Source organism: Cydia strobilella, chromosome Z, assembly GCF_947568885.1.
Source record: "Cydia strobilella chromosome Z, ilCydStro3.1, whole genome shotgun sequence".
NCBI classification, from domain to species: Eukaryota; Metazoa; Arthropoda; class Insecta; order Lepidoptera; family Tortricidae; genus Cydia; species Cydia strobilella.
In genome coordinates this window covers 5,317,004-5,340,494 of record NC_086068.1, presented here as the reverse complement: position 1 = coordinate 5,340,494, position 23,491 = coordinate 5,317,004, and the positions used below count along the sequence as shown (strand labels likewise).

At 36.3% G+C, this 23,491-nt stretch overlaps 1 protein-coding gene across 1 annotated transcript in view; it reads left to right on the top strand.

Annotated features, from left to right (window-relative positions):
• Positions 1-23,491, top strand: part of LOC134754487 (dipeptidase 1-like) — a 206,292-nt gene that overhangs the window by 137,572 nt on the left and 45,229 nt on the right. Inside the window, exons 6-7 of the mRNA XM_063690821.1 lie at positions 6,830-6,986; positions 18,127-18,181. Of these exons, the coding sequence (XP_063546891.1) occupies positions 6,830-6,986; positions 18,127-18,181 (212 nt within the window). The remainder of the gene's footprint in view (positions 1-6,829; positions 6,987-18,126; positions 18,182-23,491) is intronic.

Genomic DNA, 23,491 nt, shown 5'->3' with positions numbered 1-23,491 from the left:
CAATGACATGACTGACATGAGGTATATCTAGTCCGGTAATTAGTTTATAGGTATAGCTCCAGTTTATAAAGGGGCCCACATATCCACATATCGTCCGGCGGACTGATAGTCAGTGGGCCCCTTTAAACAATCGAAATAGAGCAAAAATAAGTTTTGTATGAATAACTTAAATTCGCTGTATTTTTAACTATGTTATCTGAAGCTATATATACTAATTACAGCACTAGATTTACCTTAACCTATTGTAAGTACAAAGTTTCAGAGCAATCTAGGTAGTCGTTTTAAAATTATTGCGTACGTTTGTATGGAGAACCGAGCTTGCAGTTGCTTTAACAGAAAAAAAATCATTTCATTTTTTAATGACGATAGTGTAAAATTATGGTCTGTAAAACTAATTTTTTTATCAAATATGAACAAGAAAACTGTACCTTCATCATCCCTTTCTTATGGGTGCTGCTAGTACTAGAGACAGACAAAGATTTAACTCTGCTCTGTCTGTGTTTGAAATGAGATTATACCTAGCCAAATTTTACTAGTTACATCAAGATAAGTCTGAAACGAGTGTTGGGCCCTAATTTAGGCGCTAGGCCCTAAAGGTGGCGGATGAAAAGAGATTGCATGTAGCGGAGATAAGAATGTTAAGGTGGATGTGTGGCGTGATGAGAATGGATAGGATAAGAAATGAGTATATAAGAGGAAGCCTGAAAGTTGCACCCATAACAGAAAAAGTAAGGGCAAATCGCCTAGCATGGTACGGGCATGTGATGCGGAGGGATGAAAGTCATATGACGAAAGGTATTAAGAATGAATGTGGAAGGAAGTACGAGGAGAGGAAAACCGAGGAAAAGGTGGATGGACTGTGTGAAAGATGATATGAAACTAACGCAAGTGAATGATTAGATGACGGGTGACAGAGAGGTATGGAAGAAAAAGACATGCTGCGCCGACCCCAAGTGAATGGGACAAGGGCAAGCGAATGATGATTTTGATAGCACACGCAGTGCAAGTATTATTTTAAACGTCAAACTTCTATGAAATTATGACGTAAATAACACTTGCACTACGTGTGCTATCAAAATCGTTTCAGACTTATCTTGGTCTAACTCTATGTCAACGTTAACACAGTTTCTTAGAAAAACTTGTGCCACGTGATAAAAGCTTTAAAGTACCATAAAATGGACCCTCAACCGACAAACGCGAAAAACATTTTATATAAATAAAGATTCGTTCTATGAATATCCTGTCAAACTCTAAACCCTCTTACATACGCCTCAATAAACATTTCGAAGTAAAATGGGTTCAAGCAGTAGGTTTCCTAAAATAACTTAGATTTTCTAAAAACACTTTTTAAACGCAGTGAACCGTAATAAGTCTTTGCTTCAACAATAAAAGTCTAAATAAATACAAAAAAATGTGTGATTATTTCCGAAATGGAGTTAATTAGAATACCGGTGTCTTTGAGAAATTAACTTAATTTATATCCGGATATCGGTCGAAATATCGGGAGCTCACAAATAATACAAAAGGTAATCACGGTCTATATCCCGGTCAATATAAGTAGTGAATTAACCGTGAATCATTCAAAACTCTAACTTAATTTAAGCTCAGGAATGAAATTGAAATTAACGGAAATGAAGAAAAAAAAACACGATGCATAAAAAATGTTCGAATGTATACTGTCGTGAGTCATACGAACATTAAATCTCTAAATATTTTCAAGCACTATTAGCACTAACAGTAGTACATGAGTAGCACTCACTAGGTATAGCTGTATTTTCGTTCCCCGTCATACAAGTTTATTATAATAAGATTATTGAAGACACTTGTACCTAAGCATATCAAAAAGAAGTACGAAACAGACTATTCCCAACTTTTCAAATACTGTAATTTACTCCCAGTTCAAAATATGTGTAAACTAGCCATACTAACAGAAGAATATCACCATGTTACTAAACTAAAAGAACACAAAAGATGTACAAAACTAAGAAGTCTACAGAACCAAAACAAATATTGTATACCCAAATATAACAACATATATGGAACTAGGCTGTACACATATATATTACCTAAAATATTGAATGATCTGCCAGAAGTTGTTTGTGCTAAATATTTAAATGGTAAACATATAAAAAAAGTCGTTAAAATGCACTTATTAAAAACTAACGACACAAGCTATGTATACTAAGAATCATATTTATGATGATATAGGATATAGGATATAATATTGTTTTTCTTTATGTTATTTTTGAACTCCCCATCGGCACACAAACCTCCATAAGGTTTTGCCTACGATGGGTCTTGTAATGATCTAAAACACTGTAATTTGCTTCCTTATTCAATAAAAAAAAAAAAAAAAGTTTGTTCCTATGCCACGCCCCCTAGCAGTGAATGCGTTTAACCCAAACTCGTATTTTAATTTAACGCCTTTCTCACAAACGCTGATCGAAAAGAAAAACTGCATCACGTCACGTGATCATATCAATACATTTTTCCATTTTCGTATGGCGTTCACTTACCTTGGCCCCCTGAAATCCGATTTCTGTTTATGTCTGACATTAGAACAGATTTTTATTTTGTTGTAATTTTTTTATATATCAGATTTTGATAAATTTTGTTACTTTTAAAGAGCTCCTGATTCTGGGAGGAATAAACACGAATCCCCCATTTTGGGACTAAAAATAAATGTGATTTTCCATTCAGTTACGAAAATTCCATACGTTTTCATAACTCGGGGGAAGGTTTTGTAGGGTCAGTCAGTACAGAATTGTCTATTCCCCTAATTTTACAAAAAAACTACAAAAAAAATCGGCCCATTATCTAACCTGGAACAAGATACTACGGTAGGTAGATAAAAGACTATCGCCCCGGGCACTATCTACCCAATAGTAAAAAACCATTAGTTACATTGGTCACGTTTGAACATACTTGCAACGCTTCGTTGGAAACCGTTCGTTTTAACAAGCCTGATCTATTCGTTTGGTGTCTGGGTCATTTCACGCGTTTTGTTATTGTATTTTTAGATTTTTGCTACATCAAACCGGTGCCCATACATACATACATATAACCACGCCTATTTCCCGAAGGGGTAGGCAGAGACCACGGATTTCCACTTACTACGATCCTAACATACCTCTTTCGCTTCCTTCACTTTCATAACATTCCTCATTCCTCGTGCCCAGTTCAGTTAAATTACCCTTAGTGAATGAATTTCGAGATAAAATGTCATATATCTTATTCTAGTACAGTCGCCATCAGATATATCGGAGCGGCCGAGGCGTTCACAATATCTGAACACGCACTCTAACGCCTTGACAATAGAGGCGTGTTCAGATATTTGTGAGCGCCTTAGCCGCTCCGATATATCTGATGGCGACTGTACTAGCGACCCTATATACACCTAAACATCCCCCAAGAATCACTCTATGTTACGTTTTTGAGTTTATCGCGAACATACAAACGGAATGACGCGGCGGGGGACTTGTTTTTATAAGAGGTATATATTTAAATTAGTCTCATATCAATTTCCATAGAAATTTATTTAGCCGTTTACATATTATATATTTATTCTGGCTCGTAAGCCAGGATACAATAATAGTCAAATTTGATAGCAAAACTGTTGTAATGTAACACGTTTAATATGCTTGGCAGATGTCCCAATATAAATAGAACTTAAAACCACAACAAGAATGCATGTTTGTGTTAATTTAAATTATTTGAAACCATTGCTGTGAACGGGCCCACGGGGTCCGAGCGTATTTGAATTTTATATATGTCATAAATATAGATCAAAGTTGATCGCCTGTCGGGCTTTCCCACAGTTGAGGGGTAAAAGTGACCCAGTGGAACGTAATCATGGCAACGAGTAATAAGAAAAAATTGATTCACTACGTAATCGACCCGGGTCTCTATTGTTTGACATAATTATTGAAAGTCATAATGTAATGATTGTCATATTATCATTAGTCATAATTTGGTTTTTCTCAGAAACGCGTAACTTTTCAGGATTGCCATAAAACAAACCTAACCTAACCTATCTATAGGATAACCCGAGGAAAATCCTGAAAAGTTAACTGTTTCAGAATTATGACTAATGATAATATGACAATCATTACATTATGACTTTCAATAATTATGTCAAACAAAGGGACCCCAATCGGCCCATATAAAAAACATGAATTAATGGCCATACCAGCATCTTTATGGCACAATTTTTCTAAAACTTTACCAAAATACAATTGAGCTTAGAATAAATTAAAAAAAGGAAAAATTACTGCCTTGGGTGAGACTCGAACTCACGGCCTCTGTCGATACTCCAGCGCTCTGCCTACTGAGGCCGTGAGTTCAAGTTTCAAGGCAGTAATTTTTCCACTTTTAAATTTATTCTAAGCTTAATAGCATCGTTTGCAAACTTGTTTTTGTTTCTGCTTGTTAAAAATTAATTCAAAATACAATAGGAACCGCTTAATACGATTATCCGCGAAAATCGCCATTTTAACACCCAGGGACTGGTTTTCATACATATTTTTTTTTTTTTTTTTTTTTAATTTATTTAGGCAACAAACAGTCATATACAAAAATGATGTAATAATAAGCAATGTGTTAATAGACCTTGAGTGCCCTACCTTAATTAAATAATTTCTAATCTAAAGTAGCTAGTGTAGGAGCAGTAAGCGGAAAACAAAGTTATCATTAATTAACAAACTTATCAGTAACTTGAAGTGTATCTATATTCATTCATCCATGTATATGTATGCACGGGCAGGTTGCTTACTCGTACATACAACCACACGGGGTACACAAAGAAAGTTATAAATTATTTGTGCATAAGTTACCTATTACAATGTTAAATTATAGAAGTTGTTACAAAAGTTTAATTATACCTACTTAAAAAAACAGTTTGTTATTGTTTACAATTTCGATTTGAAGTGAGTAATAATTTGTTTTTTAAAACTTTCACAGGTTTTATACGAAAAAAGATCAATGTGGGATACATTTATATTATAATAATTGAGACAACGGTTGAAATAAGAATTTGAGCAATATCTTGTACGAGAGAAAGGAATAGAAAATAATTTCTTATGGCGTGCAGTGCGTCGAGGTATCTTAAATAACAACGTACCAAGAAGTGAGGGGGAGTCAATAAAGCTGTTAATGATTTTGTAGAGAAACATTATATCAAACTGTGCTCGACGATCTTCAAGTGTCAGCAATCCATAGTGAACAAGACTATTTTTATATGAGTTTCGACTCCGTCCCATACGGAAGTCGATAGACTTGAGAAATTTCCTTTGTACACGTTCTATCCTATTGATATGACACTTAAAGAAAGGGTTTCAAATGATACACGCAAAATCTAGGATTGATCTGACTAAACTGTAGTATAATATCATGTATGTAATTTCGTTTTGAAAAGGCCTACAAACCCTTAATATAAAACCAAGTTGTTTGTAAGCCCTTTGAACAACGATATCTATGTGATTATTAAAAATAAGTTTATTATCTATTAAAACCCCAAGGTCACGGACTTTGTCAACCCTGATTATGTGGTGATTATTTAATATATAATTATATGTTACTGGATTTTTGTTACGTGTAAATGTGATTATATTGCACTTATCAGGATTAAGAAATAGTTGATTACTCTCACAATAGTCAGACAGAGAATTAATATCGGCTTGAAGCTCGCAACAATCATTGACTGTGTTAATAATCTTAAAAATTTTTGCATCATCAGCATATAACAGGTGATGACTGCTGCCAAGTACATCACCAATATTATTTATATAAAGTGTAAACAGTAATGGACCGAGATGCGACCCTTGAGGGACACCTGAAGGAATGTAAAGAAAATCTGACATGAAACCTTTGATCGAAACGGCTTGTGAGCGATTTGTGATGTATGACTTGATCCATCGGAACAAGTCGCCATGTATTCCGGCACTCCAGAGCTTCTCTAATAAGATTCTGTGACTAATTTTATCAAAAGCCTTGGAGAAGTCCGTGTACACGACATCGACTTGGCATTTATTATTTAGTGCGGTTAGTAAAAAATCTGTAAAGGAGACTAAGTTGGACTCGACACAACGACCTTTGAAAAATCCGTGTTGATTTGGAGACAAAAAGTTGCGAACTGCAAAAGATAGGTCATTAACAACTATTTTTTCTAATATTTTGCCAAATATACATAATTTTGAGATTGGTCGGTATTGGGATACATCATCTTTTTTATTGTTTTTGGGTATAGGAGTTATTAGAGCTTGTTTCCAGCGGTCAGGAAAAGTCCCCGAAGCTAATGATTTTGTAAAAATATACGTTACTGGGATTGTCAGTTCCTTTGCGCATTTATTAATAAAAAGAGGATGTATTCCATCCGCCCCCGCCCCTTTATTTACATTAATTGATTTAAGTTGCTGAAAAACAGTATCAGAATTGATTTTTATTGAATTAATATTTAAGGGTGAATTGGGATTCTCGTTTGTGATTATGGATATTTAAAGGCTAATACTGTTTGCAGCTTAAGAATCGTTTTTGGGCTGGCCCCTTTAGAATTTTTCAGTGTGTTTTAGAGCGTTTTCACATTTTCCCATCCGATATTGGATGTTGGATGATCTTTGGAGAAAAGTTGTTGCTAGAGAGTGCCCTATGATATCAAGTCCGTCTTTTTTGGTGCATCGCTTTTGAAATAAATACAAAAAGGCGCTTTTTAATTTTTTTCTCTTTTTGTGGTCGTATTCGACATCCGATATTGGATCGGGCAATGTGAACATGCTCTTACAGTTTAAAGGACGTTACATGGCGACCCGGCCACTACATTACGCTTTCTCCGCAGACATCCTTCAAGCGCACAGCGCTAGACCACGCAAGATCGCTTCTCTGATCGGCATCGAAGGAGGCCATTCCATCGGCAACTCCCTGGGTGTTCTCCGTAGCTACTATCAGCTCGGTGTGCGCTACATGACCCTCACTCACACCTGCAACACGCCTTGGTAAGTAGTGTACGTATGTATACCGGAATACCGGAATCGCAAAATACCGGAATATCGGATTTTTATGATATTTCAATACCGGAATTGAAGAGGATCAATATTGAATCGTAATTCCGGTGTTGGATTTTTATTAGTTTAATTTGATTAAATTATGAAAACTGTAAAATGTATGAAACAGAAGACTGCTGTTGATACAGGCAAAAATATCGATCCAGAGATATGGCTCAAAAATATTTGAACACGACTTTATTGCTAAGGTGTAATGTATATATATTTATGCCCTGACTGTACACTCGAAATCAGAGATATCGGAGCGGCCGAGGTGCTCAAAAATATCTTAACACGCATTTTAACGTCTTGACAATAGAGGCGTGTTTAGATATTTGTGAGCACCTTGTATCTGATGGCTACCGTGCATACAATGTTTAGATTATGTCAATAAATTGTAAATGTGTTCGAAAATATTTACAACGAACCAATTTCATTGATTATTTGACTGATTACACCTATAAAAATAGAATGGTACGGAAATGGAAACGGAACGGAAATGGAATTCCGGAATTCCGGTATTGAGGGTCAATATCGGATTTCAATAATATTGAGAATCGTTCGATATTGGATGCCCTAGTAGAAGCGTTGCGAGATTTTACATAGTGTGTATTGTGTAATCTGAGTGAGGGCGTCCGCTAGATGGCGCGGGTGCACGGAGCGGCCGCACGCACGCGGGTGTCATTGTAGGTAAAATCCGTCGCACGCGTCCGCGCCAGTTAGCAACGCTCATACTATCATCACATTTTTTGATAATCCACTCACCCGCTCCGTGCAACCGCGCCAGCTAACGGGCGCCCTAAACTGAGTGAGCGGGACTTGCTAACCGGTAACCGCAAACGGAAACTAAATCAATATCGTTCGCGGATGAACGAACGAAACCGGTTTGAAATATAATACGTTTTCCGAGCCCTGAGATTGACACATTTATCTCTTTTATTACCATTTTCCCAGTAACGTACAATATTTACGCGACAAAATAGGTAGTATTTTAAAATATTTAGATCAGTACGGTTTAACTCATTATTTTTAGGCGCTTTTGGCGACATGTTTCGGATTCTTTGGGAATCATTCCTCAGGCACGAGTGTCCGCGGCGGTTGTACGTCGTGCACTGCCCGCGCCGCCCGCCTCGTCGCTCGTTGCGCGTAGGTAGTATTTATTTTGTCGCGTAAATATTGTACGTTAGGACGTTAGGAGTTACATAATAGGATTAAAGGAGCCTCAGCTAGTGTTGTCAAAATATCTGTATGGTTCCTGGCATAATACGAAAATTTATCAGTACCCTAGTGTAAATTTATCAGTACCCCTAGTGTAAATTTATCAGTACCCCTAGTGTAAATTTATCAGCACCCCTAGTGTAAATTTATCAGCACCCCTAGTGTAAATTTATTAGCACCCCTAGTGTAAATTTATCAGTACCCCTAGTGTAAATTTATCAGTACCCCTAGTGTAAATTTATCAGCACCCCTAGTGTAAATTTATCATTACCCCTAGTGTAAATTTCATTAGGTTTCGTACGGGATTTTGAGTTTCCAAAACGTCCCGCTTGGCGCGCTGTTCAGAATCTCATAAGAAATAGACATAACGCTGACGCGAATGCTCGTCACGCTATCGAATGAAATTTACACTAGTAGCGATGAATTATAGGAGTAAATTCTGATATCATTTAATATTGTCGCAGCGAAAAATGCGGAGGTTTATTTATTAAGGGCTACCATTGAATTGAAATGCAATAACACAACTAAACCAATATTATTGGTAAGTTAGGTCGTACACTGATTATTATGCTTAAGAGGATATTGGCGACCGCACCTGCAAACGTATTCCCCCATGTTCCTCCCCGGATAATGACATTATAGAAAATATACTGATTTAAACTAACACGATTTTCACTCATAACTTAAAACTAATACGGGACTTAATCGCATACAAACTTACGTTTATTTATGGCCTGACGTTTCGAACGTGACGTTACGTTCGAAACGTCAGGCCATAAATAAACGTAAGTTTGTACGCGATTAAGTCCAGTATTAGTTTTAAATTATAGAAAGTGTTTACACAATTCATTGTATATTAACCTTCACGACGAGGTCACGTGACCGCGTTTACATACAAACGTAGTCCCCATTTTCCTCTAGATATTAGAACGACCATTTGATGTCCTTAATATTAACAACAGCTATGCTCCTTCGTTTGGCTTTTTTTTTACTATTATCAGGGATTAATGTTCAAAAAAGTCTTGAAATGCATGTGACGTAATTTATGGATGACCCCTTGCTACAGGTACGAAAAAAGAAAATTAAACGGTAACAGCACATCACTATGAAATTCAGGAAACAACAAAATTTTCCAATGAAAATATGAACGCCATTTTCTACCCGTCGCATTCATGATTTCATAAAAGTCTCATGTTCTCTGAATCCGTAATCGCAGTTTAACCGGGTTTTAAATTTTGAACGCAGATCACTTCTTCTAGATAGAGCATTTAGGCTTATGGGGGGGGGGGTGTAGAGAGGGAGGAGAGAATGTCTAGAGATTTGATATTGTAGCAACATATAAGTGCGTTTTCACATTATAATAAATATATATTATAGGAAAGTTTTACACTTATGGGTACTCAGACAACGATATACGAGATACAAATACTTAAATATATAGAAAACATCCATGACTCTGGAACAAATATCTGTGTCTTCACACAAATAAATGCCCTTACCGGGATTCGAACCCAGGACCACTAGGCTAGACGGGTAGTCAACCGGATTATCCAATCCGATATCATAAAAATAAAAAGAAGGACAATATAAAGGAAATAATCATACATTTTACACCCCGTACCTTACATTTCATTAGTGTCAAAAGGGACTAAGTGTTGGCTTCGGCTCCGCGGACGCCTCCCAAATGTCCGGAATACCATTGTTTCGTGATGGGAAAGACATACTTACAGATAATCATAATCATTATTGTTTGTGAGAAATGTGTTGCATTTTCAGTAATTACTTTTGTAAAAATTTAATATGATATATACGGGGCACTTTCTCGCAGGGTTTATTAAATAGCGCCTATGTGTGATAGTAAGGCCTTGCCTTTGCTTCGTACCATCAATGAGGATATAATTAGATAGAGCGGTACTGTCATAGTAAATTTTGTAACCGCTGTAAATTCACTGCCATCTATCGACATACTTTAAAACTACAAATGAAGATTTATAAAAATACGCTAAAATGTATTTAAATATGGATAAATGATTTTTTTATTTGTATTAATTATTTTTATATGATTTTGACCCATTTTCTTCCATTGATATGCATTAAAATTATAAATAACAAACAAAACCGTCAACGCCCTCTATACGAGACTAGGCCAAAACTAGTGGCGCCCTCTGATCGAGAATCAAATTTTAGTGATTTTCGAGGCACGTTTTTTCCTTACACTGTATCCATCTATTACGGAGTTATATCTATCTTTGGTACCATAAAAAGGATTCCCATTTTTAATTTGAACTTTCTTCTATGTAAATTAGAATGGATTTCGTTTGTTTTAAAAAGCAACGAAACAAAAGAAGAACTACTTTTTTGTTGCATGAAAGGTACTAATTAGCAAACCTGTGATAACTCTAGGGATTTGATATCGATAAAAAAGATGTCGATATATATTCTGCATCCGTCAGCCGCCCATTTGCCATTATATTGTCAAAATTGTTTTGATAAAGAACTCCTTTCAGGCATATTTTAGAAAATAAATAAGGTTTGTCTCTTAATGGTATTTTTATGACATAATTGTAAATTTCACTTTTATGTAAGTACTTTTAACAATAAATGAAGATGGAGTAATGTTTAGGAAAAAATAAATAACGATATAAAAGGATTAGAATAAAACATTTGACCTGGTTTAAAAATAAAATGAATTCTTCAAATGAACACCTTTTTAGAAATTAAGAAGCAGTATACAAAGCGATTTTGTGTAATATATTTATTTTGTAGAACATTTAGATGTTGACAGTAACATCGATATATTTAATTGTCGATAAAATATTTTGCTACGTCACTTTATGCCCCGAGTTATCCCAGGTTTGCTAATTAGATTGTAAGAAATATGTACATTGTAATGTACATTTCTATTTCTAAGTAACCTACTTTCCAATGTTAGACATGAGATTGTTTTAGAAATATAATTATTATATTCTATTCTGTACAGTTAGCGCTTCCGACGTATTTTTGGTCTCAGTAATAAAATCTGTAAATCTGCAAAACCATCATAAATTAATAATGCTAAATATATCGAAGGCAATCTGTGATTACGAATAACTGTACCAGAGTATAGTTGTGAAATAAAAGTACTCTTGAAAATTAAAGTAACTGTAAAACAAAGGACGCGCGCGTTCCATTTTCGAAATTAAAACTTTTTAATGTTTGTTAAAAATGTTGATGTGTGCGTTTCTATTCCCGTAGGAGTTTGGTTTATTTACTGATGAGTAATTATTAAATAAACACTGCAAATAGGGGTCATTTTAGCTCCGAATGCGTCGTTTCTAGCGCAGAATCAGCGCCATCTAGTAGTAGTAGTAGTAATGGCTACTTTCGTCGATATACTGATATCAAAGATAGATATAACTCCGTAATAGGTGGATACAGTCTAAGGAAAAAACGTGCCTCGAAATTCACGAAAATTTGATTCTCGATCAGAGGGCGCCACTAGTTTTGGCCTAAACTCGTATAGAGGGCGTTGACGGTTTCGTTTGTTATTTATAATTTTAACGCATATCAGTGAAAGAACATGGGTCAAAATCATAAAAATAATTAATGCAAATAAAAAAAGTCATTTATCCATATTTAAATACATTTTATCGTATTTTCATAAATATTTATTTTTAGTTTTAAAGTGTGTCGACAGATGGCAGTGAATTTACTGGGGTTACAAAATTTACTATGACAGTACCGCTTTAGTATAAGTTACTCTATGCTGATATCAAAACTATTCACATAGGTATTATAGTTACAGAGATATAAGCCACCGCGCCATAACACTTTCTTTACAACAGTTTTTGATCCGAGACCCTCTACGGGTTTTTAAAGAAATATTTTCAATAATGTTAATATCCAGAGAGGAAAATGGGGACTACGTTTGTATGGAAAGGCGGTTTCGGGGCGGTCGTCCCCTTTCGTCTTAAGGCGGTTCCCTGAGCCAGAAGGCGAAAAATGTCCTCATATGATCATGTTTTTCTAAGAGGCGTTGATATTCGTAGACGTGGAAAAAATATATGTAGTTCTTGACTATATTATCATTAACAACATAGCTTCCGATACACGAATTATGACACTTCGCTCGATACAATTAATTTCCTAAGTAACCTCTAACTCGGAGTTTTAATAATACTTTACTCGGTTATTTATTATGTAATACTATAAACAAAAAAAGAAGATAAAACAATCTTAACATAAATAGTAATTACATAGCTTTAGAATTTCGATATTGTAAGGTAATGTTTTTAAAATAAATAAAAACCGACAAAATTCGATCAAAATTAACACTTGGCGCGTATGTTCTTTCCCGTTCTTTCTTGCGAAATGTGACAAAGACAGCGGCAAACCGATGGAACGGCCTTAAATCAGCTCTACATTGTAATCCCGGGCTGTTCACAAACTTAATGCAAAATACTTGTAGACTCTGAACTTTACTTTCCCACTAGGATAAAACCTCGGCTTGTTTAGTAAAGATACCTTAAACTAGGAGGCCAATTCAATCTTATATTTTGAAATCAAAATGATATCTAAATGATGTCATTTTAAGGGTTCCGTACCCAAAGGGTAGAAACGGGACCCTATTACTAAGACTTCGCTGTCTGTCTGTCTGTCTGTCTGTCTGTATGTCTGTCTGTCTGTCTGTCTGTCTGTCTGTCTGTCTGTCCGTCTGTCACCAGGCTATATCTCATGAACTGTGATAGCTAGACAGTTGAAATTTTCACAGATGATGTATTTCTGTTGCCGCTATAACAACAAATACTAAAAACAGAATTACAATAAACGTGTTTTTTTTGCCGTTTTTTGCGTAATGGTACGGAACCATTCCCGCGCGAGTCCGACTCGCACTTGGCCGGTTTTTAGGGTTCCAAAGGGTAAAACGGGACCCTATTACCAAGACTCCTCTGTCTGTCTGTCTATCCGTCTGTCACCAGGCTGTATCTCATGAACCGTAATAGCTAGACAGTTGAAATTTTCACAGATGATGTATTTCTGTTGCCGCTATAACAACAAATACTAAAAAATAGAATGAAATAAATATTTAAGGGCGGCTCCCATACAACAAACGTGATTTTTTTGACGTTTTTATAGATAATGGTACGGAACCCTTCGTGCGCTAGTCCGACTCGCACTTGGCCGGTTTTTTATCATACCCATAAAACTAAAATACGTCGTCGTTTTTGTCACTTTCGTCACTTTTGACACAGACATCTTATCCATATCGTGCCCCTATGCATATGCGCCTAAACGCACTAAAACGATTTCCAGTAGGTCCTATAGCGCTTCCTTAAGTTATTTCAGAATAGTCCCTGAAGTTTCGAAAGCTAAACATGTGACAAGTGAATTGTGGTGCAGCAACTAGCTGCAACTGCTAACTTGATAACATACGTCGCACTACAGCGGGCATTTTGCGGGCATGTCACATCGTAAGGTTCACAAATCAATTTTCGAGTTGTCACATAAAAGTATTTGTACTTAGTATTTGGTACCTAGTATTTGTAATGTGCAAATTCAAATACCTTAGCAACTAAGACTGTACGTTAGTTACGTATCTATTAGTTTATATCCCTTCAATTTTAAATAAAAATAAGACTGAATAATGTAAACTTTTTAGATGGCCACTTAAATGGTTTTGTTATCAGTTGTTACTTCAAAGAGTTACACAGGAACTTCCGGTTCGAACGCCATCTTGATAGTAGCCTCGTGATTAATTCCTTTGTTTTTTGCTCATTAATATTGTTTAAAGTGTAATATCGATAGCTTTATTATACAATAATCTAATGTGGTAGTGTGCAGTGAATGGAGAATTAATCTCAAAGCGTGTTTAACCACCATTTTGGAGTCAACGGCCGGTAGTCCACGTGCTTCTCGTAAAATCCAACTATCGGTTTTACGAGACAACTACAACAACCATCGAACAGCGTCGTGCTCTAAGAGCATTTATTTTGTTCCTACCCTTTTACGTGACATTGGCTACGGGCAACACCGCCCTAAAGTCCATCAAGAAAAGAGTATTACACATTAAGATGTTTTTTTTGTAAACCTTACCAAATGACTTGCCCGCAAAATGCCCACTGTAGTGAGGCGTATACTTGGTACAATGCTATAGGGAATCTTACGCGAAACTTTGCGCAGGGGGCGCCACTACCACAATCTGTTCAAGTTCAAGTTCAAATATACTTTATTCATGCAGGCCTAGCAACAAGCACTTATGAATGGTAAATAATATGTACATACCTATATAACATCTTAAGCTAATTATCAGAGCAATTTATTGATGTTAATATTATTCCATAATAATATTGAATTATTATATAGATTAAATTTAATACGAAGAATTTCACAAAAAGATTGTCAAACATAAAAAGAATGTATAAGAAATACTAGTCTAGTATGTTACTAGAATAAAATCTAAATTAAAAAAAAAAAACAACAAAAGAAGTACATACATTGGATTACCCATTTCCTCATCATTAATTAAATATACCTAAGAAATTGTTAATCGTTTCGTATCAAAACTAGCCTCATGCATGAAGTTTATATTTGAACGAAATATGTTTTATTCGGATGATTGTTACCGTTATATCATGTTACAAATGCATTTCCGTTTTTAAATTACCATTTAATTACTTAAAATTATAAATAAAAAGTACAAAAATTTGCCCGCGAAAAGCTAGTGAGCGAAACGCTCGAAACGCCACGTGACGTCACGCGTTCAACAGATTAGTGTCATTAGTAGCAAACGTCAGTTGGGCCGCCCAACGTGTGACGTCATCACGCTCTGTCGAATTCGCGCCAAAAATTATGAGCGTTTCAACCGCTCAAAAATTTTCAACATTTTAAATATTTTTTAATAAAATAATGTTTCCAACGATATAAATTATGAATCCAAAAATAAAAATAAATTCATGCATGGAGCTAATTAACCCCACGTTGTTTTATCATTCATGTAGACTTGTGTGGTATAATAAGCTTTACAAAAAAGTTTACGCTTTACATAATTCTTAAATTCATTATCTATCGGTCTATCGCGAAACAAGAAAAACAAAATTTCGTTATCGAACATCTCTGTCACTCTTGCATGTTCGAGCGATAAAGAGGCAGATAGCGAAATTTCGGATTCGCGTTTCCCGGTAGATCCTCTGTAAATAAACCGCCTTGATGCATCAATTTCTTACTTTATTACTAGGTTTTGCCCGCGACTTCGTCTGCGTGGACTTAGTAACCGCAGCTAGAGTAAGAATAGCGCCTGGAGAAAATCTCATAGCAATCTAAATTTGAGCATATTATGCACACAAATTAGCAGGCACTTCGTTAATTATCTCAATTCCACCCCGCTTTTTACTTTCTTAAGGGATGATTTTTGGGATAAAAACTATCCTATGTCCTTCTCAGGGACTCAACCTATCTCTATGCCAAATTTCATCTAAATCGGTTCAGCGGTTTAGGCGTGAAGAGGGAACACACAGACAGACAGACAGACAGACAGACTTTCGCATTCATAATATTAGTATGGATCTCTGAAAACTTGTCAAAAACCTGTTAAAGGTACAGTATGTAATATGTATACATTACTCTATGGTTTACTAAAGAGGCCAGTGCTGCACTCTGGTGGCAGAACATTGCAATAATACCCCCTATTGGGCTACGAACTGTCCTTGCTTGTACTTGCATTTATAGTGTTACTAGCTTTTGCCCGCGACTTCGTCTGCGTAGAGTTAGTAATTTGGGTAGCTTATTTTTTATGCAATATGCTTTTTATTGATTCCACTTGAAACTTCCACCCCCCTTCTTCCCCTTAAATGATGACTTCTGAGATAAAAACTACCCTATGTCCTTCTCCGGGTCTCAAACTATCTCTATACCATATTTCAACTAAATCGGTTCAACGGTTTAAGCGTGAAGAGGTAACAGACAGACAGCCACACTTTCGCACATTCTTCACTGTTTTATATAAGTACTTATCGGTTATATTCTTGTAGCTATCTCGTTATTTATTTTTCACCTCAGCAGCTCGAACAAGCCTACTTTCCTCACTCCAGGGAGTGAAACAATGTAGCTTTTTAATTTAGTGAAGGCCATGAACTTCATACTTTTATTAAAAAAATTTTATGGTACGGTACGGTACGGTACGGTATGGTACGGTACGGTCCGGTACGGTCCGGTCCGGTACGGTACGGTACGGTCCGGTCCGGTCTGGTCCGGTCTCGTATTGTATCTTATCGTATCGTACATATTATAATACTTTTTTTTCTGTTTATTCTGTGTAATTCGAAATACATTTTAACCTTTAATATATTCTCACTACTGAGGTGAAAAATTATGTGTGCAACACGAGAGCAAAGTTATTTTACATCTCGTGTTTTTGAGTCCCTCGCTACGCTCAAGATTCTACCTTAGAATCTTTCGCTTTCTCGGGATTCAAAATAAACACTCGCAAGAAAAACCAACTTTCCTCTCTTGTTGCACAAATAACTATTCCTTAATATATGTAATTCCCTTAGTGCACAGTATAAACTCCCAACTATGTAGTTAGGCACGATCACTCCATGGTCAACTGCGGAAACTTTCACCTCGACAAAGTAAACTTCACCACTTTTGTTCTGTTGTATTTGTTTTATCTCTTTTGTTACTTTTAAATTTAAACGAATGAAAGGCAAAAATATATTTTATCGCGTTGTACGGCATAGCCATTTCTTATTCTTATACACATGGAGACTGTATAAAGGAGCCAAATCTCTATGTATGAAAAGTGTCCATCAAAAAACAGTAATTAGGCGGCGCCACCATACACCGAAATACTACCAAAAACAACCTACGTAATTTGGTCGGGTTATTTGTTGCCTTATATGGTTCATGTTATACTCATGTCCCAGAGCCTAACTAGCGCCACCGGAGAGATTAGGAACTATTATTTAAAGCTTAACGCGGTCACTTTTACAACAATTCTGCCATAAGAGATTGCGATCCTTTCTATACCATCCATACTTATACACTTGTTGTTGTCAATAATGACATTGTCAAGTACTGCCATAGACAGTAGACAAGATGGCGCTGGTCGCTGCTGCAAAGGCTGCGTTCAGCTTATGGTTGGGCCGTGTCGTACGGCTGCGATCGTGACCCAAAATGGTCCCGCCGGAAGATCAGCGCTGACCTTCGGGTCAGCATTATGCTGAGGCGAGACCATTTCGTGGTAAACTTCAACTCCTACCTATTTTATAAGTTCCTATAGCTTTAGTTATACTTTTGTATGTAATTTTAGTTTTAAGTTTATCACGAATAAAACATTTGATTGATTGATTATCTATAGTTGTTTTTTTTTTTTTAGATTACAAATTTTATAACCTCAAAAGTAGTGGTAACTTTTTTCCTACAAAATTAAATCTGAGAAACTATGTACTAAATTATCGTTTACATATAATTATTATGATTGTAGTTGTACCGCAATATTAGATATCTTAGGAACCCTAGAATTTCGGAAGAAAAAGTTAATTACTACTGCTTTTGACAAATCTGTAAAAAACGGGGTATAGTTCAGAATATTATTTCACTCTATAGTTACCATCTTACCATTACCACACTATAAGGAAACTTTGTCTCGAAATATTTTTAAGACTGAAAATAAGCCCGTATTTTTTCCAACTGTGGCTTTATGTTTCTAAGAAATGTGAAGACACTTCTTGTCTGGCATACCAACTTATCTCTGCTACTTGATACGTCGTAATACATTGCAATAAAGTTCATCTTCGTCTGGCTATATGCAAAGATAAGTTGGTACTAAGAGCTCGGCCAACGTCCATACAGCGAACAATAGCGAATTGCTTGTCATTTATATGTTTGTTTTTCCTAGGGCCGACTCCTCCAACGAGGCTCCAGCCGTGAACGGACTCACCGAATTCGGAGAGGTAAGAATGAACCTAATCATTATACCGCTAAGCTTCATTTTACTTTGGCAAAGCGAGCGAGCCCGAGCGAATTATTCTCGTGTTTCTAGCAAAGTTGGGTTTCGGATTTCTGTAATATGTCTTGGCAACTTCTGCCTGGTGAGTTAATTTGGTCGTTAAATTATAAAGGTTTAGGTATAGTTTCGTGTGTGTTTACGGCCTTAAATCTTTGTTTTTCCCGCCGATAATGTGCGGACAACACGGCACGAAGATAGAGTAATTAAGTAGGTTTTCTTTGCGCATATTTGAGGATATTACGCCTTTGGGTTTTTATGAGGGACGAGATATTAAGATGTGTTGACGTGAAAGTGCTTACAATTTCAGTGAGTAATCATTTGCTATACGAAATAGAATAGATGTAACTGATAATGTCGGCGGCCGATCGTAAAATCAGGCTGATTATGAAATTCTTAGGCATATCGTGAATCGTGGATATCATTCGGGCATCTGAAGCAACCTAACGAAAATATCCTACGTAATACGTATCTATATTGGTTTAATGTGTCTACCGTCAAAACATTACAGGCTAATTTAAACTTAGATGTTAATAGGAGAAAACGAGTGTACAGATTTTTATTTCCGTTTCGTTTTATTTACTAGACTTTGTATGATGGTAACGGAATGATAGATCGAAAAAAGTATGGAAAAAATTTAAAGAGCTCGTGATTATGAGTAGAAATATTAAAAAAGTAGTGTGCATATTTAAATAAAATTGTTCTACATGGTGAGGAAATCTCACGAAACTTTAGAACAGGGGAAATGTGTTTATACTTTAGTATTTCAGTCCCGCGTATTGAGTCCGCAGCAAACTCTGTTCTCCATACAAACGTAGTTACATTCTCATTTTAAAACGACTTTGCTCTGAAACTTTGTACTTACAATAGAATAAGGTATACCTAGTTCTGTAATTAGTTTATGTTGCTTCAGAGACCATTGTTAAATAAAAACCAGCATACTTAAGTTTTTCATACAAAACTTGTTTTTGCTCTATTTCGTTTGTTTTATAAACTGGAGCTATATAAAATAATTACAGGACTAGATATACATCATGTCATTGTATATGCAAAGTTTCATTACAATCCAACAAGTAGTTTTAAAATGAGAACGAAACTCCGTTTGTACAAGTATGGGAATGTGAAATTCGGCCGAGCTTGCCGGGGATTTATAAGTTCATAACACTCAGTGCATGTATAATTATATTTAGTGCACTAACTTTAGCGGTAAGTCCCCTAACTGGTTAGAATTACCTCGCTTCGTGCGACATAGTTGTATTAATCTATGCTTAATTAACCTCCAATACGGCTACCATAAGTTGACACTTAACGTTTACGGCGTGAACTCGATCGCTTTCCATCTCGCTCGCACTAATGTTTTGGTGCGATCGAGAGGGAATGCGATCCAGTCGCAGTCGCTGGCGTAAATGTCAAATGCCAACTGGTGATGGCCGTGCAAGTCAATCCAAATTTATTTAAGAGGAGGCTATAGTTTTTATATTGAATTCTTTACACAATATAATGTGTTCCGGACCTTTGGGAGGCGTGCGCGGAGCTGAAGCCAACACATAGAGGCCGTTTTGACAGTTTAGTGAAATCTAAGGGGTACACCGAGCGGATGCTGGCCTTTCCCGTGGCATGGGACGCACGCAGAGGCAGCACCCGCCAGGTTGTAAGGACTATTGAGTTGATGGAAGCTAAAATGAACTAGGTAGGGTGAAAGCGATGGACAAAGTACCGCATGAGCTGTGGGATAATAAACCGGACGCCTGCCTAATAAAATAGTAAAAGCCTAATAAAACGGTGACTCGCCCCCACAAAAAGCGACATCTAGGATGGCTCAAGGGCAACATCGGTTCAGTTGTGTTATTTTACTTATTGTTATGTTTACGTTCGTGCGGTTCGTGGTTGTAACACGAGCAAACAAGGGTCTAGTCTCTAGTCCGTCTAAACTAACATTGCACCGAATTCAACAGAACAAAGTGATGCTGTCACGTTGTAAACATCATATTTACATCAAGAGCCGGACACTCTTTGATAGAGAAAGATAGTCTTATTGCAATTCCTATAAGAAGAAAGAGAAAATAGTGCCATGCTTTGTCCTTATCACCGACCGGGTTTTTTTTCATGGTCGGGTTATGGCAGCATAGGTAGGCGATGGCGAAATACCGAAATTTATAAGTGACAAAGAAAAAGGATTATGCTGCCATACATTAACCTGTCAATACATGAATATGTCTTTCTCTTACCCCTGGTCTCTCGGTTTCATGTCTATAACTACTATACTATGTCTATGTATTTACATAGATATTTGATATCAATGATGACAATGCCACACTTTATCATTGCAAATGCCATTTAGTTAGCTTTGCCCTACTTACCTTCTGAAACACACAACACATATAACCGGCCAAATACATGACAGCGAAATGTTTTGATAACTAGCGACCCGCCCCGGCTTCGCACGGGTTACACAAAACCTTAACAAATTATACACCTAAACCTGCCTCAAGAATCACTCTATGGATAGGTGAAAACCGCATGAAAATCCGTTCAGTAGTTTTTGAGTTTATCGCAAATATATAAGTACATACACGCAGACAGAAGCGGCTGGGGACTTAGTTTTATTTATTTACTAACTTCTGCCCGCGGCTTCGTCTGCGTAGAATTAGTATTTTGGGTAGCTTTTTTTTATGCATTCTGCTTTTTATTGATTTCCTATACCAACTTCCTTATATTCTTATTTGAAAGACAATTCTAACTTCTAACGCCTTATAAAAATGTAAAGGCAATGATTCAATTTGAGCATAATACTTACATCATTGTCAGGCGAGGCATCAATTATCTCACTTTCGGAGTGGAAGTGAGATAATTTTCACCCTCTTGAGGGATGATTTCCGGGAAGAAAATTATCCTATGTCCTTCCCCGGGACTCAAACTATCTGTATACCAAATTTCAACTAAATTGGTTCAGCGGTTTAAGCGTGAAGAGGTAACACACAGACAGACAGACAGACAGACTTTCGCATTTATAATATTAGTATGGGTTAGTATGGATATTTATATTTATTTATATTCACAAGAAAGGTTTACACCAATTACACTTGCTACTATTCTAATTAATTGCTACATTAGCAAAATGTAATAATGTATGTCTAGATATTTATATCACATTTTGTTAATACATTATCGGTTACCCAGTCATATACACTGTGGTCATTTATCTTACTCTCACAGTAGGCGAGGCACCTGGACGTTAGCCTAAGCCAATGATCAGCGACGAGAAGGTGTAGTGAATAAATAACTTCATTTAGATATCATTTTGATGTCAATAATGTAAGTTTAAATTAGCCTCCAGATAATAACGCTTCTATAGTTAGACCAAGTTCTGGCACAAAATGAAAAGGACCCCAAGAGAAATCTAAAAAGTTTTTACCTGACAATACTACAAGGTTCCTACTTTTAACTTAGTTTATAAACTCGTATTAAAAGTGTTGGTTTGAAGGTATTTTTTGTCAGGTCGAACTAAATCTTATAAGTATTAGTTTTTCAATCATTTGGTTTGGTCAAAATACTTAACCCATACCAATATTATAAATGCGAAAGTCTGTCCTAGGTAGCAAAATGACGTCAAATGACGTCAGCGACGTCATAATGACGTAATAATGCCGTCATTATGACGTCGCTGACGTCATTTTACGTCATTTTGCTACCTGGGGTCTGTCTGTCTGTGTGTTACCTCTTCACGCTTAAACCTCTGAACGGTTTAGTTGAAATTTGGCATAGAGATAATTTGAGTCCCGGAGAAGGACATAGTTTTTTTCCCGAAAATCATCCCTTAAGAAGGTGAAAAGCGGGGTGGAATCGGGACAATTAATGAATTGCCTGATAATTTGTGTGCATATGCTCAAATTGAATGATTGCTATTAGACTTTCTCCAGGCGCCAAACTTAATCTAGCTGCTGTTACTGATTCCACGCAGACGAAGTCGCGGGCCAAAGCTAGTAAACAATAAGGGTAACTCTTAATGCGTCTTTCCTGTGGACATTGCATGAGTAACCGTAAAAAAATTCACACGAAATAGCTTACATAAGTCTTGTACCACGTTTTTTCGGAAGTTGACACATTTTATAAAAATCCGTGCTCGCCTCGCCACATTCAAGACCCCCTACCCCCCCTTTCGGCGCACGAGGGCACTAATTTTAATTGAAACTCGTAAAGAAACTCATCACCATATTAAGGGTGGCGTGAAGCTGTATGAATTACTTTGTGGTTCAAGTCACGACAGACTTGGCGAATTTTGACTAAATTATGTGTTATGTTATACTTAGAAATACATACACATCCATATATACCTATATGTCTCTAGATTACTTTTTGCTACACTATTACATTGGGTAACTGTTATGATAGCTGTACCGTTATTATCAATAAATAAAAATAAAAAAAAACTTCGTGAGACCATAATTAAATAGGGTTATATATATATATGCCACCCCAAAGGCGTGTATACATAAGGGAAGGAATGGAAATGGGATGTAGGCTTCCGTAGCTCAATTGGTTAAGAGCAACGCACGGATTGCGGAGGTTGCGGGTCCAAATCCTGCCGGAAGTGTAACTTTTTCAATATTTTTCTTTAATATAAAATTTATGAGCACTCCACTACACGTCTATCTTGCAGCGCACACACACACATTTTACAGTTTCGACGAATTTTTAAATTTTAAATAGTGAGTTATACCTAGAGTATAATTATTATAATTAATTATATTAATGATTATTACCTATATTATTAATCAACTTTTATATTCAATATTTTTTGTAAATAACTGACATGTAATTTCTAAGGTTCCAGTTGAAATTTTCACAGATGATGTATTTCTGTTGCCGCTACAATAACAAATACTAAAAAGTACGACTCGCACTTGTCCGGTTTCTGTCGTACATTATGGCCGTACATTGTGAAAACGTTTACGCTTGAACCACACACGTACATATACCTGAAATTTAGCCCATCGTTCAAAAGGGATGAGTGTCGCGACGGCGCGATTCTTCAACTGTATCCATGATTCACGACCGTGTGACTAACGAAATTGCAATTTAACTTAAACTATTTGTAGAACAGTCTTTCTATTTAAAACGTTTAATGTATTCGTTTACACTGATGCGTCACACACTGATTTAAACTTTCACGATTTGCACACATTATTAAATTATAAAACGGGAAATAACCCCTCGAGCGGCAAAGCAATAATTTAAATTTTTGCGTAGTGCGGCG